The sequence below is a fragment of the Pleurodeles waltl genome, chromosome 4_2 (assembly GCF_031143425.1).
Source record: "Pleurodeles waltl isolate 20211129_DDA chromosome 4_2, aPleWal1.hap1.20221129, whole genome shotgun sequence".
NCBI classification, from domain to species: Eukaryota; Metazoa; Chordata; class Amphibia; order Caudata; family Salamandridae; genus Pleurodeles; species Pleurodeles waltl.
Window position 1 is genome coordinate 420563561 of NC_090443.1, and position 21780 is coordinate 420585340.

The window sequence follows — 21780 nt, forward strand, 5'->3', positions numbered from 1 at the left end:
GCGGTAGGGAGTCAAAATGGACTGTTAGATTTTACATCTCCTATCTATCGGCCCCTAACAGCTAAACAGACCGAAAAAACACAACTAGAAAGTCAGATGAACCAATATGAAAATGTCACTTACCCAGTGTACATCTGTTCGTGGCATCAGTCGCTGTAGATTCGCATGTTTTGCATAGCTCGCCATCTGGTGTTGGGTCGGAGTGTTACAAGTTGTTTTTCTTCGAAGAAGTCTTTCGAGTCACGGGACCGAGTGACTCCTCCTTTTGTCTCCATTGCGCATGGGCGTCGACTCCATCTTCGATTGTTTTTCCCCGCAGAGGGTGAGGTAGGAGTTGTATTGTAGTATTAGTGGCCATGCAATGGAGTGACTAAGTATGTACCTATTTAAGGTTAAAATAATATATATACAAATAGTTGAAGGTACCTTCCGAACTGCTACAGGCTCCCGGGGAGGCGGGTGGGCACATGCGAATCTACAGCGACTGATGCCACGAACAGATGTACACTGGGTAAGTGACATTTTCAGTTCGATGGCATCTGTCGCTGTAGATACGCATGTTTTGCATAGACTAGTAAGCAGTTATCTCCCCAAAGCGGTGGCTCAGCCTGTAGGAGTGGGAGTAGTCTGAAACAATGTTCTTAATACGGCTTGACCTACTGTGGCTTGTTGTGCGGATAACACGTCTACACAGTAGTGCTTGGTGAATGTGTGAGGCGTAGACCATGTGGCTGCCTTACATATTTCTTGCATTGGGATGTTTCCTAGAAAGGCCATGGTAGCACCTTTCTTTCTGGTTGAGTGTGCCCTTGGTGTAATGGGCAGTTGTCGTTTAGCTTTAAGGTAGCAGATTTGGATGCATTTAACTATCCATCTGGCTATACCTTGTTTTGATATTGGGTTACCTGCATGAGGTTTTTGGAATGCAATAAATAGCTGTTTAGTTTTCCTGATGCTCTTTGTTCTGTCAATGTAATACATTAATGCTCTTTTGACATCTAAAGTATGTAGTGCCCTCTCAGCTACGGAATCTGGCTGTGGGAAGAACACTGGAAGTTCCACTGTTTGATTTAGATGGAACGGTGAAATAACTTTTGGTAGAAATTTAGGATTAGTCCTTAGGACGACCTTATTTTTGTGTAGTTGTATAAAAGGTTCTTGTATTGTAAACGCCTGAATCTCGCTTACTCTTCTTAGAGAAGTAATGGCGATGAGAAATGCAACCTTCCATGTTAGGAACTGTATTTCGCAGGAGTGCATGGGTTCAAAAGGTGGACCCATAAGTCTAGTTAAGACAACATTTAGGTTCCATGAAGGAACAGGTGGTGTTCTTGGTGGAATAATTCTTTTAAGGCCCTCCATGAATGCTTTAATGACTGGTATCCTATATAGGGAAGTTGAATAGGTAGGCTGCAGGTATGCAGATATTGCTGCAAGGTGTATTTTAATGGAAGAGAAAGCTAGGTTAGATTTTTGTAAGTGAAGCAAGTAACCCACTACATGTTTTGGGGTTGCGTGTAATGGTTGGATTTGATTAATATGGCAGTAGCAAACAAACCTCTTCCATTTACTGGCATAGCAGTGCCTGGTGGATGGCCTTCTGGCTTGCTTTATGACTTCCATACATTCTTGGGTAAGTTGTAAGTGTCCGAATTCTAGGATTTCAGGAGCCAGATTGCTAGATTCAGCGATGCTGGATCTGGGTGTCTGATCGTTTGGTTGTGTTGTGTTAACAGATCCGGCCTGTTGGGCAGTTTGATGTGGGGTACTACTGATAGGTCTAGCAGCGTTGTGTACCAGGGTTGCCTTGCCCAAGTTGGTGCTATTAATATGAGTTTGAGTTTGTTTTGACTGAGTTTGTTTACCAGATAAGGAAGGAGAGGGAGAGGAGGAAAAGCGTAGGCAAATATCCCTGACCAGTTGATCCATAGGGCATTGCCGTGGGACTGCCTGTGTGGGTATCTGGATGCGAAGTTTTGGCATTTTGCGTTCTCTTTTGTTGCAAACAAGTCTATTTGAGGTGTTCCCCAGAGCGTGAAGTAAGTGTTCAGAATTTGGGGGTGAATTTCCCGTTCGTGGACCTGTTGGTGATCTCGAGAGAGATTGTCTGCGAGTTGATTCTGAATTCCTGGGATAAATTGTGCTATTAGGCGAATTTGGTTGTGAATTGCCCAACGCCATATCTTTTGTGCCAGCAGGCTCAATTGCGTTGAGTGCGTCCCCCCTTGTTTGTTTAGATAATACATTGTTGTCATGTTGTCTGTTTTGACGAGAATGTATTTGTGAACTATTATTGGTTGAAAAGCCTTTAGTGCTTGAAAAACTGCTAGCAGTTCTAGGTGATTTATATGCAGTTTTGTTTGATGTATGTTCCATTGTCCTTGTATGCTGTGTTGATCGAGGTGTGCTCCCCACCCTGTCATGGAAGCATCTGTTGTTATTACGTATTGTGGCACTGGGTCTTGGAAAGGCCGCCCTTTGTTTAAATTTATATTGTTCCACCATAGAAGCGAGAGGTAAGTTTGGCGGTCTATTAACACCAGATCTGTAAGGTGACCCTGTGCTTGTGACCACTGTGATGCTAGGCACTGTTGTAAGGGCCTCATGTGCAGTCTTGCGTTTGGGACAATGGCTATGCATGAAGACATCATGCCTAGGAGTTGTAATATCATCTTTGCTTGTATTTTTTGTGTTGGATACATGCGTTGTATGATGTTGTTGAAATTTTGAATTCTTTGTGGACTTGGAGTGGCTACTCCTATTGTTGTGTTTATTATGGCTCCTAGGTATTGTTTTACCTTGCGCAGCAGAATGTTGGATTTTGCGAAGTTGACTGTGAACCCTAGTTTGTAGAGGGTTTGTATGATTTGATTTGTGTGGTGTGAGTACGTTATTAACGAATGGGTCTTGATTAGCCAGTCGTCTAGATACGGGAATACATGTATTTGCTGCCTTCTGATGTGTGCAGCGACTACTGCTAGACATTTGGTGAAGGCTCTTGGTGCGGTTGTTAAACTGAAAGGCAGTACCTTGAATTGGTAGTGTATTCCTTTGAATACAAACCTTAGGTATTTCCTGTGCGATGGATGTATTGGTATATGGAAATACGCGTCTTTGAGGTCTAATGTTGTCATGTAGTCGTGTAGTTTCAGCAATGGTAACACTTCTTGTAGTGTGACCATGTGAAAGTGGTCTGATTTGATGTATGTGTTTAGTATTCTTAGGTCTAGGATTGGTCTTAGCGTTTTGTCCTTCTTTGGTATTAAGAAGTACAGTGAATAAACTCCTGTGTTTATTTGTGTGTTTGGTACTAACTCGATTGCGTTCTTTTGCAATAGTGCTTGAACTTCTATCTCCAGGAGCTCGGAATGATGTTTTGATAAATTTTGTGCTCTTGGTGGTATGTTTGGTGGGAATTGTAGAAATTCTATGCAATAACCATTTTGGATAATTGCTAGAACCCAAGTGTCTGTAGTGATTTCCTCCCATGCTTTGTAATAATGACCTATTCTTCCCCCCACTGGTGTTGTGTGGAGGGGGTGAGTGACATGTGAGTCACTGCTTAGTTGTAGGGGTTTTGGGGCTTTGAAATTTCCCCCTATTCCTAGGGAATTGCCCTCCTCTATATTGGCCCCGAAAGCCTCCCCTGTACTGTCCCTGGTAACTGGATGGTGTTGCCTGTGAGGTGCTGGCTTGTGTGGCCTGACCCTGAAACCCCCCTCTAAAGGGTGTTTTGCGGAAGGTGCTGTAATTTCCTCTGCTCTGAGGGGAGTAGAGTGCGCCCATGGCTTTAGCAGTGTCCGTGTCCTTTTTAAGTTTCTCAATCGCCGTGTCCACTTCTGGACCGAACAGTTCTTTTTCGTTGAATGGCATATTGAGAACTGCCTGCTGAATCTCTGGTTTAAACCCAGACGTTCGTAGCCATGCATGCCTTCTGATGGTCACAGATGTATTTATTGTTCTTGCAGCTGTGTCTGCTGCGTCCATGGAGGAGCGTATCTGGTTGTTTGAAATGTTCTATCCTTCCTCAACCACTTGCTTTGCCCTCTTTTGTAGGTCTTTGGGTAGATGTTCAATGAGATGTTGCATCTCATCCCAATGGGCTCTGTCATAGCGCGCAAGTAGTGCCTGTGAGTTAGCGATGCGCCACTGGTTTGCAGCTTGTGCTGCGACTCTCTTTCCAGCTGCATCGAACTTGCGGCTTTCCTTATCTGGGGGTGGTGCATCCCCAGATGTGTGGGAGTTGGCCCTTTTCCTAGCTGCTCCTACAACGACAGAATCTGGTGGCAGCTGTGAAGTTATGAAAATAGGGTCTGTAGGAGGCGCTTTATACTTTTTTTCCACCCTTGGTGTGATTGCCCTACTTTTGACCGGCTCCTTAAAGATGTCTTTTGAGTGCCGAAGCATACCAGGTAGCATAGGCAGGCTTTGGTAGGAGCTGTGGGTGGCGGAGAGGGTGTTGAATAGAAAGTCATCCTCGACTTGTTCTGAGTGGAGGCTTACATTGTGGAATTGTGCTGCTCTAGCCACCACCTGAGAATATGCAGTACTGTCTTCTGGTGGTGATGGCTTTGTAGGGTATGCCTCCGGACTGTTATCTGACACAGGGGCGTCGTACAAGTCCCATGCGTCCTGATCCTGGTCACCTTGGCGCATGGTGGTGTGAGCCGGGGAATGTGATGGAGTTTGTGCTGGTGAGACGTGAATTATAGGTGGAGGAGAGGGTGGCGGAGTAACCTTTTTCACCAATTTTGTTTGTGGTGTTTGGTCAGTTTGAAATTCCAGTCTTCCCTTTCTCCTAATAGGGGGAAGGGTGCTTATCTTTCCTGTCCCCTGCTGTATAAAAATACGTTTCTGCGTATGGTCTACATCGGTGGATTGCAGGTCTTCCTCAAACCTATGCTTTCGCATTTGGGAGGTGATTGATTGCTCTTCTGTATAAGAGCCTGAAACTGGGTCGGTTGCAGGTTGTTTTGGCACCGAAATCCTGTCTGCATCTTTTTTCGGCTCTGAGGTGACTTTTTTCTTTTTCGGAGTCGAAACATCTCGGCGTCGATCTTCATCGGTGCCGCTGTCTCGGCGTCGAGCCGTGTCTACACCACTATCTCGGTGTCGATGTATGTCTCCAGCACTTTCTCGGTCCCGAGAAGGCTGCGTGCCGGTGTCTCGACCGGAGTCGGACGGTCTCGGCACTGTTTGGGCCTTTTTCGGTGCCGACGGTCGGTCACCGAATTTACGGGTGGAGCCATGGCCTGGTGGCAGTGGCGTCCCCTGGGCCTTGACAATCTTCTTATGAGTGGTTTTCGACGTCTTACTCACGGTTCGTGGATCGTCGAATTCCTCGGAGTCCGATTCGTGTGTCGAAAAGGTTTCTTCCTCTTCCTGTACCTCGAACTCTCGGTGGGCTGTCGGCGTGGACGCCATTTGAAGTCTTCTGGCTCGACGGTCTCGGAGTGTTTTTCGGGACCGGAACGCACGACAGGCCTCGCAAGTGTCTTCACTGTGCTCAGGTGACAGGCACAGGTTACAGACCAAGTGTTGGTCTGTATAGGGGTATTTTTTGTGGCATTTGGGACAGAAACGGAACGGGGTCCGTTCCATCGGCGTTCTTCTACACGCGGTCGGGCCGAGCAGGCCCCGACGGGGGATCGAAAACTACCCCGAAGGGCTCCGGAGCTCTTCGATGCGGTGTTGACTCTAACTACGCCGATCCCGAACGCAACAATACCGACGAAAATCTTCCGAAATTTAGCTGTTTTTCCGTTCCGAAACTCGGAGCGACAGGAACACGTCCGAACCCGATGGCGGAAAAAAAAACAATCGAAGATGGAGTCGACGCCCATGCGCAATGGAGACAAAAAGAGGAGTCACTCGGTCCCGTGACTTGAAAGACTTCTTCGAAGAAAAACAACTTGTAACACTCCGACCCAACACCAGATGGCGAGCTATGCAAAACATGCGTATCTACAGCGACAGATGCCATCGAACTTATTGTTACATTTTATGGATAAAAGCAACATGCTTAAATAAACCCAACCAGAATCCTTGTAAAGGGCTAATAGAGGCTGGCAGGGTCTTTCCTTGAAAGAGACTGGGTTTCAAACAATTGCTTTGCTATTTCCCCTTAATTAGTAGGACTCACCTGTCTGATAACAGACTTCTCGGTCAGCTGCGTGACAGGGCCAGCAACAGGCAGGCACGTGTGGTCTGTATGTGGGCTTCACTTGCAGTGAAAGAAACTGTCTTCTGGGGGGTTTATGAAGAAGGATTAAGTATATATTGGGCAGAGAGGTACTGTAGACTTTCAAGAAATAACTTACGTTGTACTTCTGGAAGAAGCTGAGGTAGCGTATAACCCCGACCCACACCAGGAGCGTGGATGTACCCAGCAGGATACTGCACACGTCGTAGCTAGCAAAATTCTGAAAAGAAAACGCACAGTAAGGTTTAACGTTTAAAATACAGATGTGTAGACCAACAACCAAGGGATTTTTTGGGTGAGGGGCTGTGGCACAGGGCTATGTGCTCTGATCCACCCTACCTGATTTCTAGGAGGGTAGTTGGGGGAGGTGTTTCCATATTCCTTGGCACCCCTGGGATAGTCCACTCCAAAATGGAAGCCTCTAAAGAGGAAAGCAATGGAGAATATCCACCAAAATGAAGATGCCATTATTTAAGTGAATGCTACAGAATACTTCACACTCAAAAAGGTGTGGAGCTCCTGTAACATTGATACTTCTTATGTAGGGATGGATTTGCATCTTTTTTAAACAGTGGTGGATGGACAAGACTCATACAGTGCTCCAACATGCACATCTGCGGGGCCAGGATGGAGATACTGCTCAAGTAAATTTCCCCAGGATACAATGAGCAAATTACTCCTCCTAGAGTGGCACATGAAGAGAGTGATGGTAATACAAGATGAAATAATTGCTCCCTTGCCATCAGGCTACCACTTACCTTAGACTCTATTCCAATCTTCATCACTGTCCCAGTCACCGTCAGGATATCACTAATGATGAGCAGCATGTACCAGCCATTCACAAACTCCAGACGATCAGAAATCGAAATGCCCTGGTTGTGTTGAGTCTGGAAGAATTTTGCAAACTCCTAGAAAAGGTACATTTAGAGAAGTAAATTACATGGTTGGAGAACTATGTTACTAACACCACTTGGGGTGTATCACTCCACCGTACCTTTGAAGGACCAGCCCCACACAATCATGTGTGCAAAGGTGCAACTAAAGGAAGCTGTAGTTATGCAGGCGAGCCCTCCCTCCGCAACTAGTGGAGGTCACGGGGCTTCAATTATCTAAGACTTGTTTAACCCTCATAACAGTCGTTCATTGAATATACCTGGACAGGTAACCCAAAATTACATTAACACACAGCCTCTAAAAACAATGCCTTCCTCCAGAGACAGCACTGTGTCTCAGTGTGGTGGGGGCCCTTAGAACTGGAAATTAGGGTCTCTCCAGTTACAGGTACTACAAAGAAAGTAAGAACTGCAGCCCAGCTAAACAAAAATGTGGCCCAAGCACTACACTGAATATGAAACACTGAATCGGAACTGCAAGTGTAGAATGCCCTGCGTTGCACTGAAGTACCTGAGCACAATCTAATTACCAAGGACATTGCACTAAGAACTAAACCGTGACTGTTCTGTACTGTATACATTAAAGCAAGCAAGTTGCTACACACACCTACAAGGGCATCTGGCTGCTGGCACACAGTCAGGTAATGAAGCAGAAAGTGGGCTGAAGTTTATGCACAGGAGACGGTTATAATTGCCACCATGAGCCACACGCAAACAATCTGGGCACACAGAGAGCTGGAAATAAATGCCAAGCCGCACATGTAGCGGTGCGTTCAAAGAAAGGTGCAAGAGCACGGGATGAAGGACAGGATGCAGGAAATGCTTGCTTGCTTGCTTCTTCAGGGGCAGCCACTACCACAGGTCGGAGCACCGGATGTAGGTCGTGAACACCAGACAGCACACATGGCCTGCAGAAAGCTCCCGCAAATAAGTGGCTTCACCCATGATAAATATAGGATGAGGCCATAATCAACAAGCACTACTTACGTGCTGCAGAAGCAATCCCCGCAATATGGAGCGAGCACACAGGATAAAGGACAAAATGCAGACCAAAATCACCAGAATGTCAAACACCAGTCGCAGATGGTTGTCTCCTGTAATAGAGGTAAATCATTAACATGGTTTGTGCCTCCTTAAATATATAAACACCCCTAACATTTGCAATTTCTATAGGAATTGCCAGGAAACAAGCATTTGCAATGCATAGGTCTCACATGTGCTTAAGTTAGAGCTATTGGCATTGTAAATTCATAACTGGACGTTTCCTGCCACATAAATTGGTCAACCCTACCTCATAATTTCGTCTTTTCCTGTCAAATAATTCCAGTGGCCCAGCATATAACTAAATCTCTTCCCTTTACCTTCTTCCTCTATCTGCAGCAAAAAATGAAAGTGTTGCCATTTAGCATCCTAATTTAAATCTTCCATGTTAATTCCAATAGAATACCACTTTCACCACCTCACCATCGGAGTTGCTGACTGGCCAACACAATTCTCCCAAAAAAGACACAAGACAGCCACAGATGAGAAATAAACTAGAAGGGTCACCCAAATATATCAAGAGTGTTCAGTCATAGTGTCGTAATTGTAATAAGAAGGGATTACTAAAACCTATACAATTATCATACCTTTATCAGAAATTAACTTTTGGCATTAGACTGTAATGCTCAAAACAACTCCTAGAGGGCACCATATCAAAAACATCATTTGTAAGAAACATGGTCATGTAACCATATTTATACCCCAGAGGGTATAACCCCATGAAAAAAACAGGAGAATGTAATGCAGTGTAACCATATACTTAGCCCCAAGAGGGCGCGTTTAGAGCTAGCGGGTCTACTACATGGATTTTACAAACAAGGCCTTTAAAACAAAACTTCTCCCAGCTGTAAAACAAAAGTTCTATCCATGAGAAAGCTTATGATACACTGAATGGTGAAAGGAGTATTACTTTGGGGTCCCCACTAACCTTGTGTGGGGACCCAGAGACGATGTAGACAGAAAGAGCGTTTTGTCCTAGGACCACCACAGGCTGAGATATGAGTAAACCTTTTTGTAAAAGTAATGCTCTGCAAAGCATTATGGGGTGAGTTTTTGTGCCACTAATATTATATTATGTTGACTGCAATACTCAGAACAGCCCCTAGAGGACACCACAATAAAAATAGGATTTGGAAGAAACATGGCCATGTAACCATACAGTCAGCCCTTAGAAAGCATAACCACATGAAAAAAGAATGGGAGAAAGTAATGCAGAGTAACCATATATGTAGCAGCCAGAGGGAGTAGTGCATTACACATTTGCAAGGCTAGCAGGCCTATTGTAATGATATTACAAACAAGGCCCATAAAACATTTCTCCCAGCAATAAAACAAACGTTCCAGCCATGAGAGAGCGTAAGAAGATAATGAATGGTGGTAAGGGTTCTTATTCTGGAGTCCCCCCAATATGTTAGTGGGGACCCAGAGATGATAGGCAGAAACGGCACATTGAGGTCAATGTTTTGAAGGTGGTCCCACTGTCCTAGGACCATCACACGCTCAGTTATAAGCAAAAATGTTTTGTAAAAGTAATGCCCTGCAAAGCATTATGGGGCAAGTTTCCATGCCACAAATATTTCAGTATGTTGATATGGCTGTGATGCTTAGAACAGCCCCTAGAGAACACCACAATGAAAATGGCATTTGTAAGAAACATGGTCACGTAACTATATAGTTAGCCCCTAGAGGGCATAATCATACAAAAAGAAAATGTCAATAAATAATGCAGTGTAAGCATATATTTAGCCCCTAGAGAGGAGTGCATTACACATTTTCAGAAGTAGCAGGTCTATAGCAACGATATTACAAGCAAGGCCCTTAAAACACAAGCTATTCCCAGTTGTAAAACAAAAGTTCCAGCCATGACAGTACTTAAAAATACACTGAATGGAGGGAGGGGTTATTCATTTGGGGTCCCCACTAAGCTAGGGTGGGAACCCAGAGATGACCTTGACAGAAAGAGTGTGCTGTGCCGAATGTTTCGGTGCTGGTCCCATTGTCCTAAGACCACCACAGGTTGGAGTTATGAGCACAGTGAATATTGTACTATCGGCTCTCCCGCTGTGCCATGAGAGCCGCTTTCGCTTTGAGGATTTCTGTTTTTGTAGAGCATTTATCAATTTCAAATGTTTTAAGGGGAGAGCCACGAGAAACGACTCTGATTAGGTAACTGTGAACAATGTGACCAGCGTTCCAATACCGCCGATGGAGTGCACGCTGTTTTGCCTGTTTGTGCTGTGAGTGCCATGGCTGCGATGCAGCATGAAGGGGAGAGACAAAAGGAAAAAAATATTTTGCCCATGCATAAGTATATAGGCAATCGTTCAATAATCCGTGTAATAGGGGCAGTCTGCAAGGCGTGACAAAAACAGACTCAAGGATGGACAAACGTAAAGCATTTACCAATGACATCAAGTGATTTTTTAAAGCAAGCACAGTAACCTATTAAAGTAACGGGCGTGGTTAAAAGCCCACAATACTTACAACAGGGCGCATGCGTGGAACAACAGCGACACCTTGTAACCAGACGAAGCAGAAGATTTTATTTTATGACAAGTCTGAATCTTGCTTCAGAGGCAAGCAGAGTGGACTGATGAAAACTCTAGTAACGCTTGATTTGTACAGGGCAAGCCCAAATAGGAACAAACTGAGGGCTGAGATTATACTGGCTACGAACAGAAAAGGAGGAGACCGGAGTCGGTGGCATCTCTAAATCAGCTTAAAGTAGTTATTCACAAATACAAAGGGAAGGAAGTGGGCATTATGAAGCAAGAACAGTTTGTCGATAGGAAACGTGATGTGATTAAGTAACACCAAGCAGGAGCAAGACGTTGCATAGGGAGGGCATGACGTTGCATAGGGAGGGGCATGACCGCAAAAAGAATCCCAGCCACAGAGGAAGTGGTGCTTCAGGCAGCATTGTGAACAGCGCAACGAAGCAGCATACACATGGATAGATCCACAATGAGGCACAAACCGAGCGCTAGAATCGAGCAAGAGCTAAACTTCCCTGGAAGCGCCTCTGGACTGAGGAAAGCTAAAGAAAGAAAGTAATGGCTGTGGGCCTACACCAACCCAATCAACGTAAAAATAAAGGATGTAATCCTGGGAAGGTTCCCATGTCAGACTACACCAGATTTTTAGTTCACGCTCCACAGCCTGAGGAAACACTGTAATAAACGCTGGATCCACACAGAGCCAAGGACTGTGCTTGCTCCTGGTCATTATAAAAAATAACACAAACTGATACAAAAGAAATTAGACACAGCGGAGTGGCGTATTTTCGCCTAAAGGATAAAAAGTTTGTAGCTAAAATAAAACGATCAAAGAAAATAAATTAAAAAATCATTATAAAACTTTAAAAATCTAGGCCCGGGAGACGCAAACCAAGTCTGCATAGGAATTGTGGATGGCCGCGACGCACGTAGGGCGTCTTTAAGGCGGACAGCATCCTAGCGTCGCTCCCCCGCCTGGTAGAGATGAGCCCGAGGGGCCTCCGTACTGGGAGGGTGGGCCACCTCGCGTTTATGGCCCCCTTAAGGGGCGACTGGTCCGGGAACTGCCCAGTATTGTTAGGATTGTTGAGGGAGCTTGTCAGGGGTTGCCTGTTGAGGAATGTGGAGTTTCGCGCGCGGCATGTGCAAGGGGTCAAGAATGTGGCCGCTGATGCGCTTTCTCGTTTTCAGTGGGTGAAATTCAGGGCGGCATGCCCTCAGGCGATGGCAGAGATGACACCGTTCAAGGCGGAGTGGTGGCACTTGGTACAGTGGAGCAAAGGATAGGGGCGCTAGGAGAGTTATCCCTGGCCCCCGCGACCCGTGCCAAGTACAAGGCATGTTTCAACAGGTTCACCGCAGTAACGCAGGCTGGGGATGCTGGGGACCCCCTGGCGACAAGGGTGCAGCGCTTCGTACTATGGGCAAAGGATAATGGGAAATCGCACGCATGGGTCTCCAGGCACGTGGCGGCTATCGCCCACTTCTCGAAATTGAGGGGAGAGGCGGACCCGACCGCGGGTTTCCCATTGAGGGCGGCACTGAAGGGATGGGCTAGACAGGAGGAGAGGACACCCGACCAGAGGGCACCCATCGACATTAACATGCTCAAGAATTTGGTGGGGGCACTCACAGCCATTTGTATCTCGCAGTACGAGGAGCTCTTATTCGGGGTCACATTTTCCCTAGCCTTCTTTGGAGCCTTCAGGACCTCAGAGTTAGTGGCGGGGTCAAAGAGCGACACGTCCAACAGGGCATTGAATTTAGGTGATCTCAAGATGGGTCTGGACATGGCGGAACTGAAGGTTCGTCGCTCTAAGGTGGACCAGAAAGGGAAAGGTGTAGTGGTTCGTTTGCGGGTACTAGGGGACACCAGATCCTGCCCGATCGAACTTCTCAGGAGGTACATAGCATGCCGCCCCTCGCTACCTGGGTACTTATTGCTTCACCGGGATGGCCAGCCATTAACTCAATTTCAATATAGAAGGGTCTTGAAGGGAGCAATCGCAAAGGCCGGGTACCAGGGGCATAAATGGTCAACGCACTCCTTTAGAATCGGTGCTGCCACCACGGCTTTCGAAGAGGGTTTGCATGCGGAGGCTATTAAGCGGATCGGGAGGTGGCAGTCCGATAGATACAAGCTGTACATACGCTCTGGGGAACGCTAAAGGGTGTCCACACAAGCCCCCCCCCCCTCCTCCCCCGGGGCAGGGCAGGTGGCGCACCAGGCCAGTTGGGTGAGGTACGAGGGGGGCGGGGTCCAGTGGAGAGAATGCCTTACCTAGGTTGCAAACAAGTTATATATAATGTGAACGCTGTGAGCGGAACGTATGCGATCTACGATGTCAATAAAGTGTGTGGTAATGCTTACTTTCTTGTCCATCTAGGGGCTAAGACAGTATGGGTGATGGGTCACTCTCTGGTGGACAGAGCAGAACACCGGGCCAGGGAGAGTGGCTGGACGCGCAGTTTCAGCAACACCAAATTCACTTGGAGGGGAACCCCGGGAATGAGATGGTCCATGCTAGAACCTAGAGTTCGCCAGCTGATGGGGGAGAAAGGGCCAAAACCGGACATTCTTGTAATTCACCTGGGCGGAAATGACCTAACCACTTGGGGGAGGGGCCCGCTGTTGCAGGCCATGATGCATGGCCTGGCCAGAATGGCCGCCCTGATGGAGGGTGGGGAAGTAATATGGTCGGAGATTCTCCCAAGGGGGGTGTGGCAGGGGGCCAGGTCTCCTGTCGCACTTGAAATGTCAAGGCGGAGAATCAACAAGTCACTAGAGAAATTTGCGAAGCAGCACGGTTTTGGGTTCATTAGACATACCCTGCTGTGTAGACGCTTGAGCAGGAACTTTGCGGCAGACGGGGTACACCTGTCTGACACGGGCACGGATATGTTCTTAATGAGCATTAGAGACGCTCTCGAGACAGCCGGCTGCAATTAGCTGGGAAGGAAGGAGCACAGGTGGGGGGCCTCGGGTATCACGAGATGCGATCCCCGAGGCGTGGCGGAGTTACAGGGCGATCATAAAGCTTTAAGGGTGACTAAAAGGCCTCCAGATGGTGATTCCTGGAGCAAAGGCTATTCCTCGGGCCACTGGGAGCCTTTACGGCAGGGCCCGGGATGATGTGACGGCGCTCCTCAACCCCGCAAAGGGGGGCAGTTGGAATCCTGAGCAACTGTGGAGACTGGCCGGGGTCTCGCTCTGACTTGTCAGGAGCATGACTAAAATATCAAAGTGGTAAACCACGAGAAAGGAACGAGCTGTAAGATGCGTAGTACGCAGGTGCAGAGAGCACCACAAGGGACAGCTCTAGCTTTCTCAGGATGGGTGTCGGCCATATTCATAAACTCATCTCCGACACCTGGATTGCCCGTAAGATAACCCTACCTGTGTAATCAATAAACTTGCGACATATTATACCCACAAACATTGTCCTGGCATTTTATTATGTTGCATGTATGAGATTGTGATAAAACACCAGGAGTATTCAACCAAAGGGCTGGGGGTAGCAGCGCTAGGGCCTTGTTGCCGTAAACAGTTGCGAGAAACCATGATTGATTGGGCACAGACAAGGAATGAAAACGAACTGCTGGATCTTGCGTCCTACCCTCCTTAGTTACACCCCAGCAGCTTCTACCAGCACGGTAGACAACCGGAAATCCTATTCCCTCCCCTTTCCTGCCTGCTCTCGATTACCCATCGGCAGTAGTAACCTTGCTGCTCAACGCCTCGTCAGGGGTGGTCAGCGCAATAAAACTGTCATTTAAACAAATGAATGAGGATCCATGTAATCTCATTTCTTAGCAGGCCAGAACACTGCACAGACTTCTAGGCCCTCTGACCCCCTTACCGTGCCCGTACACACTGGGGTCCTTGCACTCCTTGATGTGCGCCTGGTTGTCCAGAAGTATCTTCACCCGGCCGCTGTGTGCTTTGTTGTCAAAGGTGATCTGTGGGGCGAGACAAAACAAGGTTGCCAGTTCTCTCAGAAAAACTCCGCCAGGTTAAGGGTTCAACCACGGCACAATGAAATCTAAACAATTTTTACCCAACAACATAAGCCTTTTGAGGGGGGTTTCGATTAGGCTTATGTAAACAAATTAACATTTCTGCAGAACAAAATGTGATTTTGGGATCTGTAACCAAAGAGTTAGACCAGAGGGATATGTTTCTTTATGCATTTTATAGGCCGTTTTGTCTCATCTATAATGTCTCTTCTATAGTGAGCTGCAGTGTTTGTGGAACCCGGGGGCTAGCTCAGCAGCACGAGGGAGGGATGCTGCGTGACAGGCATAACAAAATGGGAGGCTTTGCAATCAAACTCCTGAGCCTGGAAATCAGTAAAAAGACAGAACACAGTTCATATTTCGTGTTCTCTCTGCAACACAGACCGTCTTTGTCACAGCAGGTTGTGAATATGCTGGCTTCGGCCGAAGTACCCAAAACGAGAGCACAGCACTGTGTGAAGCCTCTGCAGTAGTGCTGAAGTTGCAGTAAGGGAGAGACAAAAGGGGCAGGACGTATCTAGAAGCTTCCCACTCTTTAGTGCATGGGTACTCACAAACTTTTTCTCGGGGGCCAAAATTGTAGTATGGTTAGCGGCCGAGGGCCGCACTGAAGTGACAGCGGGGTGGGAGGGGGGTGGGGGGGGGGTTCTTAAAACATTGCTGAACAATGCTGCATTTTGAATCCAGGTATAACTACAAACATACCCCAGTAACACACACACAGCGCCATCTGCTCTCACCCCTACCCCAGTAACACACACAGCGCCATACACACACAGCGTCATCTGCTCTCACCCCTACCCCAGTATCACACACAGCGCCATCTGCTCTCACCCCTACCCCAGTAACACACACAGCGCCATACACACACAGTGCCATCTGCTCTCACCCCTACCCCAGTAACACACACAGCGCACACACACAGCGCCATCTGCTCTCACCCCTACCCCAGTAACACACACACTACATTAAAAACAAATAAATAAATAACCAAAGAGCATTACCTGCCTCAATAAAGCACTGTAAAGATGCCACAAATGTACAACGGCAGGCAGGCGGGCGGGCGGCAGACGGCGACAGGAAGCAGACAAAAAAGCCCCGTAAAAGTTAGCTGCAAGCGCTAACTTTTAAGGGGCTTTGGCTTCCCACCACTAGCCAGGATCGTCAAGGAAACGCCATAACTAATGGCCGCCGTACGTAAACATAGAGGAGGGCCGCGGGAGCAAGCGCGAAGTAGCCACTATTGCGCATGCTCCCGCGGCCCTCTTCTATGTTTATGTACTGTGGCCATTATTATATGGCGTTTCTCGGACGTGTCCGCGGGCTGCCAAGATAGGTCCGTGGGGCTGCTGGCGGCCCGCGGGCCGTACTTTGAGTAACGCCGCTTTAGTGGAAACTGTTGACACTTCCCAACACCCCCACCCCTCCGTTGGCCAAAACAGGGGTGGCCATGAAGGACTAATCAGCAATCCTTTGCTAAATGGTTGACCAAAGAAGTTATAAAGGCAACCCAGTCTCCATCATCCACACATCAGTATCCAGGGTTACAAAACTTCAGCTCAGCAAGAAAGAAAATACACTTCCATTGCCTGGGGAATAGGACCACAACCTCCATCTTGCATCATATAAAACAAGTGGTGATCCAAAAGTGATCCCACCGATCTCATCCATCTCACAGTCACATACCCAAGGATTCCTGCTACCATGCACACTTTACACAACTTGGACTTAACATGCATACAGTATATCAGAGCAAAGGTCTGGGTGTCTTATACAAGCGGTACTTTACACAAGTGGAACCAGTACGCATCACACTCCTCCTGAATCAGACAAAAATGGATGTTCAGCATTATAAACATAAAATCTCTTACACTGCCACCACCACTAAATGTTGAAATCCTCAGACATCGGCAGTAGTCCCATGTCAACCAGAGGGCATATTTGGTGCGGCCAGTCCTAGGCCTCAGCGCTCACTCTGGATTCTCATGTGCGCTGGGCCACAAAAAGTTAGAATATCAGTGATCACAAATACTCGAGTCACTCAGGACTCACAAGATTACCATGCAGGGGGACATTCCTGTCCTAACACGGACAATTAATTTAGAGGCATCACTATAGTTTCCAGCTAAGTCTACAGTTGTCCATGAAAAGTAGTATATTACAACTACGGCTATCTCAGACTGGAGTGAGCGTCTTAGTACACCGGGAGCCCCAGCAGTTGATGGGCGTTTTGGGTGTGTTTGGGAAGTCACATGGTTTGGTGCCACATCTATGGGCAGGTGAAAGGGGGGGTGGGGAGAGGGGGGAAGATTCAGGTGTTGTCACTTGTAAATGTTTCCTTTCTCTTTCCTATCTCCCAAGTTCATTTTCATAATTCCCTCTGGGAATGGTGAATTTTATTTTAACTCTGGAGGGTTTCTTGGATGGAGATGGCTTATTTCATAATACTGGGCGACCTTATGATGTTATTTTGCTTAGGATGTGTATTTGTTTGATAATCTCTTCGTGAGTTATTTTTTTTGTAATGAACCTCATTTCTGTGTTAATTTATATTCTAGTGTTTGTTTTTGCCACTCTGACACTACATCAAGTTTGCTATCATTCTAGGGGAGCCTCTGACTTCTGCGCGATTCAGAGTTTGAGGTTAACTCACAAGAAGTCTTTCACCGGCCGCTTATCTATATAACAAATGCATAAAGAAGATAGGTAAGCTGGTATAACCCAGGTCTTAAAGAAGAGGGTGTTTGTCTATAAACAAGTTCAAATGGAAAAAATACATTTTTGTAAAATTCTGAGTTGACTTAAAGAAACGTTTTTTTTTTTTTTTAAATACACTTCTATGTTCCGAATGTAGGATCACAAAGTTTGTGGCAGTCGGTTTACAATGACAGTTATTCAATGGGAAAACACCTTCATCGCCACCAGGCAGCCATTAACTTGGCAATGTTTCAAAATGAAGCTTCTCACCCAAAGTAATTTGTAACTAATTTAATTAACACTGCCCAAAAATCACACTGCACAATGTTTTTCCAAAACTGACTAAAATGTACGCTTCCAAAGTGAAACTAAGGAAGGAGCACAAAGCCAAACAAAGCTCAATCATGCATTTACAATTATCCCCCAGTACGGAGAGGATCACAAGTATAGCACTTCGCCTTGTGTCAGTTAATCATGCACTGCGCTTGGCAAACTGCCTTGATTTAATCTGTAAATAAGATTCTGGATCAAGGGTACTTATCAGAATGGCACATGGATGGAAACTGCACCATGAAACACCCAGGATGGATACCTCTCTGGCCATCGTGTGTTAAAGGAGGCCATGAAAACCAACAACTACCATTCACACGCTTGGCTGGATTTTTTTTTCCACCCTCTGTAAACAGGGCTTTCTCTCAAGAATGTTAAAGAGATTATCATGGAGCAGACAAATAGGCGCAGTGCAAATTCGGATAACACACACAATTCTGATTTGCACTAGAGTACTATTGTTCTCGGAGGCTGAAACGCATGAACGCACAAGTGAACTGTCCTTTATCATTCACATGAAAGTTACCCACAACAATGCAGCGAGGTGGCTATCAATTCCTATTGGCAGGAGCCTGGCAAGGGCGCATTGTCTGAGACTGCAGGGGGTGTTCCCCGGCCCACGCTCTGAAGTCAACAGAATAGGCCCACTCTTCCCCAGTAACCACCTTTGTCGTGATCCACCGTGTCTTTTTCTGAAAGGACCCGTCCTCTCGTATTCCCAAATCACAACTAAGCACTGCTAAATTAGCCTCTGCTCGAGCCAATGCTGTGCTTCCTTAAGGGCTGACGCGCATGGATTAAATAAACACATATATACAAAAACAAGGAGAGGCGACAGTTAATTCATCAGAAGAGAGATGTTCCGCAGCGTAACCGTTTAGAACGCTAAAGTTATGGGCATGACGTACAAAATATTGTGCAGACGTAAAGCCGGCGATTAGCAAAATCACAGGATTTGCTTCAACAAAATACCTTTTTTTTTTTAACCATTTACGAAAGCCCATTTACGAGTCGGAAAAGATTCCAAGCCATTAAATGCCTTAAGCAACCTTGTAAGAATCACGCATGGGCGGGGTGTGAAAGGGGCCCCCATTCTCCCATTTGCGAGTTGGAAAGGTTCGAGACAGATCGCAAACCACAGATGAGATGGCAACACCACAAAGGAGGGCGATACCTGATATGCACTTGGGGACGCTGTCCTTGTGCGGCAGTTTCCCCTTTGGGAGTTGAGGCAGTCAGTGGTCTAGTGGTGCTAATCCCGATGAGCTCCTAGACAGGGATTTTTTTTTCTTTAATCATAATGGACGTGGGCTCCTTTAAAAACGAAAAGGGCCAATGTAGGGACGGAAATGCGGCCCATGACAGGGGATGGCGGAGCATTGGTGTAGGGGTGGCGAGGACAGAGTTGCAAATTGCGCCTTAATTTTCATTAAAGCAGGGTATTTTGCTATCCCTTCCAAATGGACAGTTTGCAATATGACGTATCAGTAAATATATTGCATCAAAAACTGCATCCCCAAATTGCAATCCCTGATTTGCGAATGGGAATGGTGCATCGCCCCCAATTAGCTAAAGCACCAATACAATTGCTTGCCTACCAGACGCAGTAGTCAGCCACATTAGTTGGGTACCTGAATAGAATCCACAAGGAACACAGTAATAACCAGTTTACAGATTGTGCAGGATGCTCACATGGTCTCAGTGCCGTCGAGTTTCCAAAAAACTCAAGCTACATTTGTTGGGAGGCACCGTATAAGTATCTAATTTCTTTCTTTAAACTGTCACTGCCTGCGTCTCCCATAGGCTTTTTCTAGGTGGGTACTCACACTTGAAAGCACAGGCACATTTTTACAATTAGTCATGTCTATGACCCCTATAAACCACACTATTTCCACGCAAGCCGTATTTGTCCACGAGCAGTGTGGTGGCACACTAGTAGTAGCAAGAATCTACATGTTCACTTGTATATTTTGCTCATTATACACTTGCTTTGAGGCACAAAACCCTCAGCAGTTACAGTTTATCATCCATACATCAACATGCGAGGGAAGACTCCGAGGTTTATAAACAGTCTGAGGATTAGAAGAAACCACAGACTGAGCAGGAACCAGTCACTGCCTTCAAGGTACAAGATAAGGCAAGCAGCGAGCTGCGCATCGTGGCCTAGAAGGGAGCCGATACCTAAGAGCTGCTAAAGAGGGAGGAGAGCCTGTATATGTTTAAACTGAGATAACATGTAACAGTAGAGTGGAAGTAGGGAGTGTTAACACCAAAACAAATCCTAGGCTTGTGGCACCAACACAGGCAATAAATCGGAATTTCAAGGATGAGAAAGCCCAAATGCACTACTAGCAACATCAACATATTTCCAATCTCATGAATCCAACAGCACGATTAAAGACACGCTCTTGGTCTCCTGATATTTCAGACACTAGTAGTGAAAACCTATAGACAGGTCACCCAAACATATCAAGAGTGTTCAAACAGGCATAAGGATGTTAACCTGGCCTGAATTATAGTCATAATTATAATAAGGATAGATTACTAAAACATATACAATTATCATATAAACCTTTATCAGAAAGGAACTTTTGGCACTAGACTGTAATGTAATGCTCAAAACAGCCCCTAGAGGGTACCATAACAAAAATATAATTTGTAAGAAACATGGTCATGTAACCATATTGTTAGCCCGAAGATGGGATAACCCCATAAAAAACAATAGAAAGTAGTGCAGTGTAACCATTTACTTAGCCCATAGAGGGCATTTTTAGGGCTAGGAGGCCTTCCGTAATGATATTATAAACAAGGCCTTTAAAACAAAACTTCTCCCAGCTGTTAAAAAAAAAAAAAAAAGCTATAACCATAAGAAAGCTTAAGAGACACTGACTGGTGGGATAAGTTATTATTTTGGGGTCCCCACTAGCCTAGTGTGGGGACCCAGAGATTATGTAAACAGAAAGAGCCTTTTGAAGGTGGTCACATTGTCCTAGGACCAACACAGGCTGAGTTATGAGCAAAAATGTTTTGTAAAAGTAATGCCCAGCAAAGCATTGTGGGACAGGTTTAAGTGCCACGAATATTTGAATATGCTGATATGACTGTAATGCTTAGAACAGATCGTAGAGGACACCACAATGATAATAGCATTTGTAAGAAACATGGTCATGTAACTATACAGTTAGCCCCTAGAGGGTATAACCACACAAAAAAGAAAATGGCAACAAATAATGCGGTGCAACCATATATTTAGCCCCTAAAAGGCAGTGTATTACATATATTCAATGGTAGCACACCTATAAAAACAATATTACAAACAAGGCTCTTAAAACACAAGCAATTCCCAGCTTTGAAACAAAGATTCCAGCCATGAGAGAGCCGAAACAGACACTAAATGGTGGAAGGGGTTTTATTTTGGGGTCCCTACTTAACCTACTGCGAGGACCCAAATATGATGTAGACATAAAGAACACGTTGTTGTGAAATTTTTGGTGGTGGTCCCATTGTCCTAAGACCACCACAGGCTGATTTATGAGCAAACATGTTTTGTAAAAGTATTGCCCTGCAAAGCATCATGGGTCGAGTTTTCCTGAATGCTGTGAATATTGTAGCATCGTCTCTCCCACTGTGTCGGGATAGCCACTTTCACTTTGTGGATTTCTGTTTTACGGAAAGCATTCACCAATTTCAAGTGTTTTAAGGGGAGAGCCACAAGAGGTGACTCTGATTAGGTAATTGTGAACAATGTGACCAGTGCTCCAATACCTCCGATCGAGTTCACAATGGTGTGCCTGTTTGTGCTGTGAGCGCCATGACCGCCAGGCAGCACAAAGGGGATAGACAAAATAAATAGTTCGCCCACACTGAAGTATATCGGCAATCGTGCAATAATCCTTGTAACATGGGCAGTCTGCAAGGAGTGACAAAAACAGCCTTCAGGCGGGACAAATGTAAAGCATTTACCAATGACATCAAGTGATTCTGAAAGGCCTCAAACCAGTGAAAGTGATGGGCGTGGTTAATAGCCCACAGTACTTAGAACAGGCCAAAGCGCTTGTGCGCTCAGCCTAAAAATGCAACCCTGACACTGCAGGACATTGATTAT

At 46.1% G+C, this 21780-nt stretch overlaps 1 protein-coding gene across 3 annotated transcripts in view; it reads right to left on the reverse strand.

Moving 5' to 3' along the window:
* The window catches only part of MCOLN1 (mucolipin TRP cation channel 1), a 108403-nt gene that overhangs the window by 20532 nt on the left and 66091 nt on the right, over positions 1-21780 (reverse strand). For all 3 annotated transcript variants that reach the window (XM_069231661.1, XM_069231662.1, XM_069231663.1), the window contains exons 7-10: positions 14492-14591; positions 8083-8189; positions 6961-7110; positions 6321-6422 (exon numbers count right to left, since the gene is read on the reverse strand). In XM_069231661.1, the coding sequence (XP_069087762.1) occupies positions 6321-6422; positions 6961-7110; positions 8083-8189; positions 14492-14591 (459 nt within the window). The remainder of the gene's footprint in view (positions 1-6320; positions 6423-6960; positions 7111-8082; positions 8190-14491; positions 14592-21780) is intronic.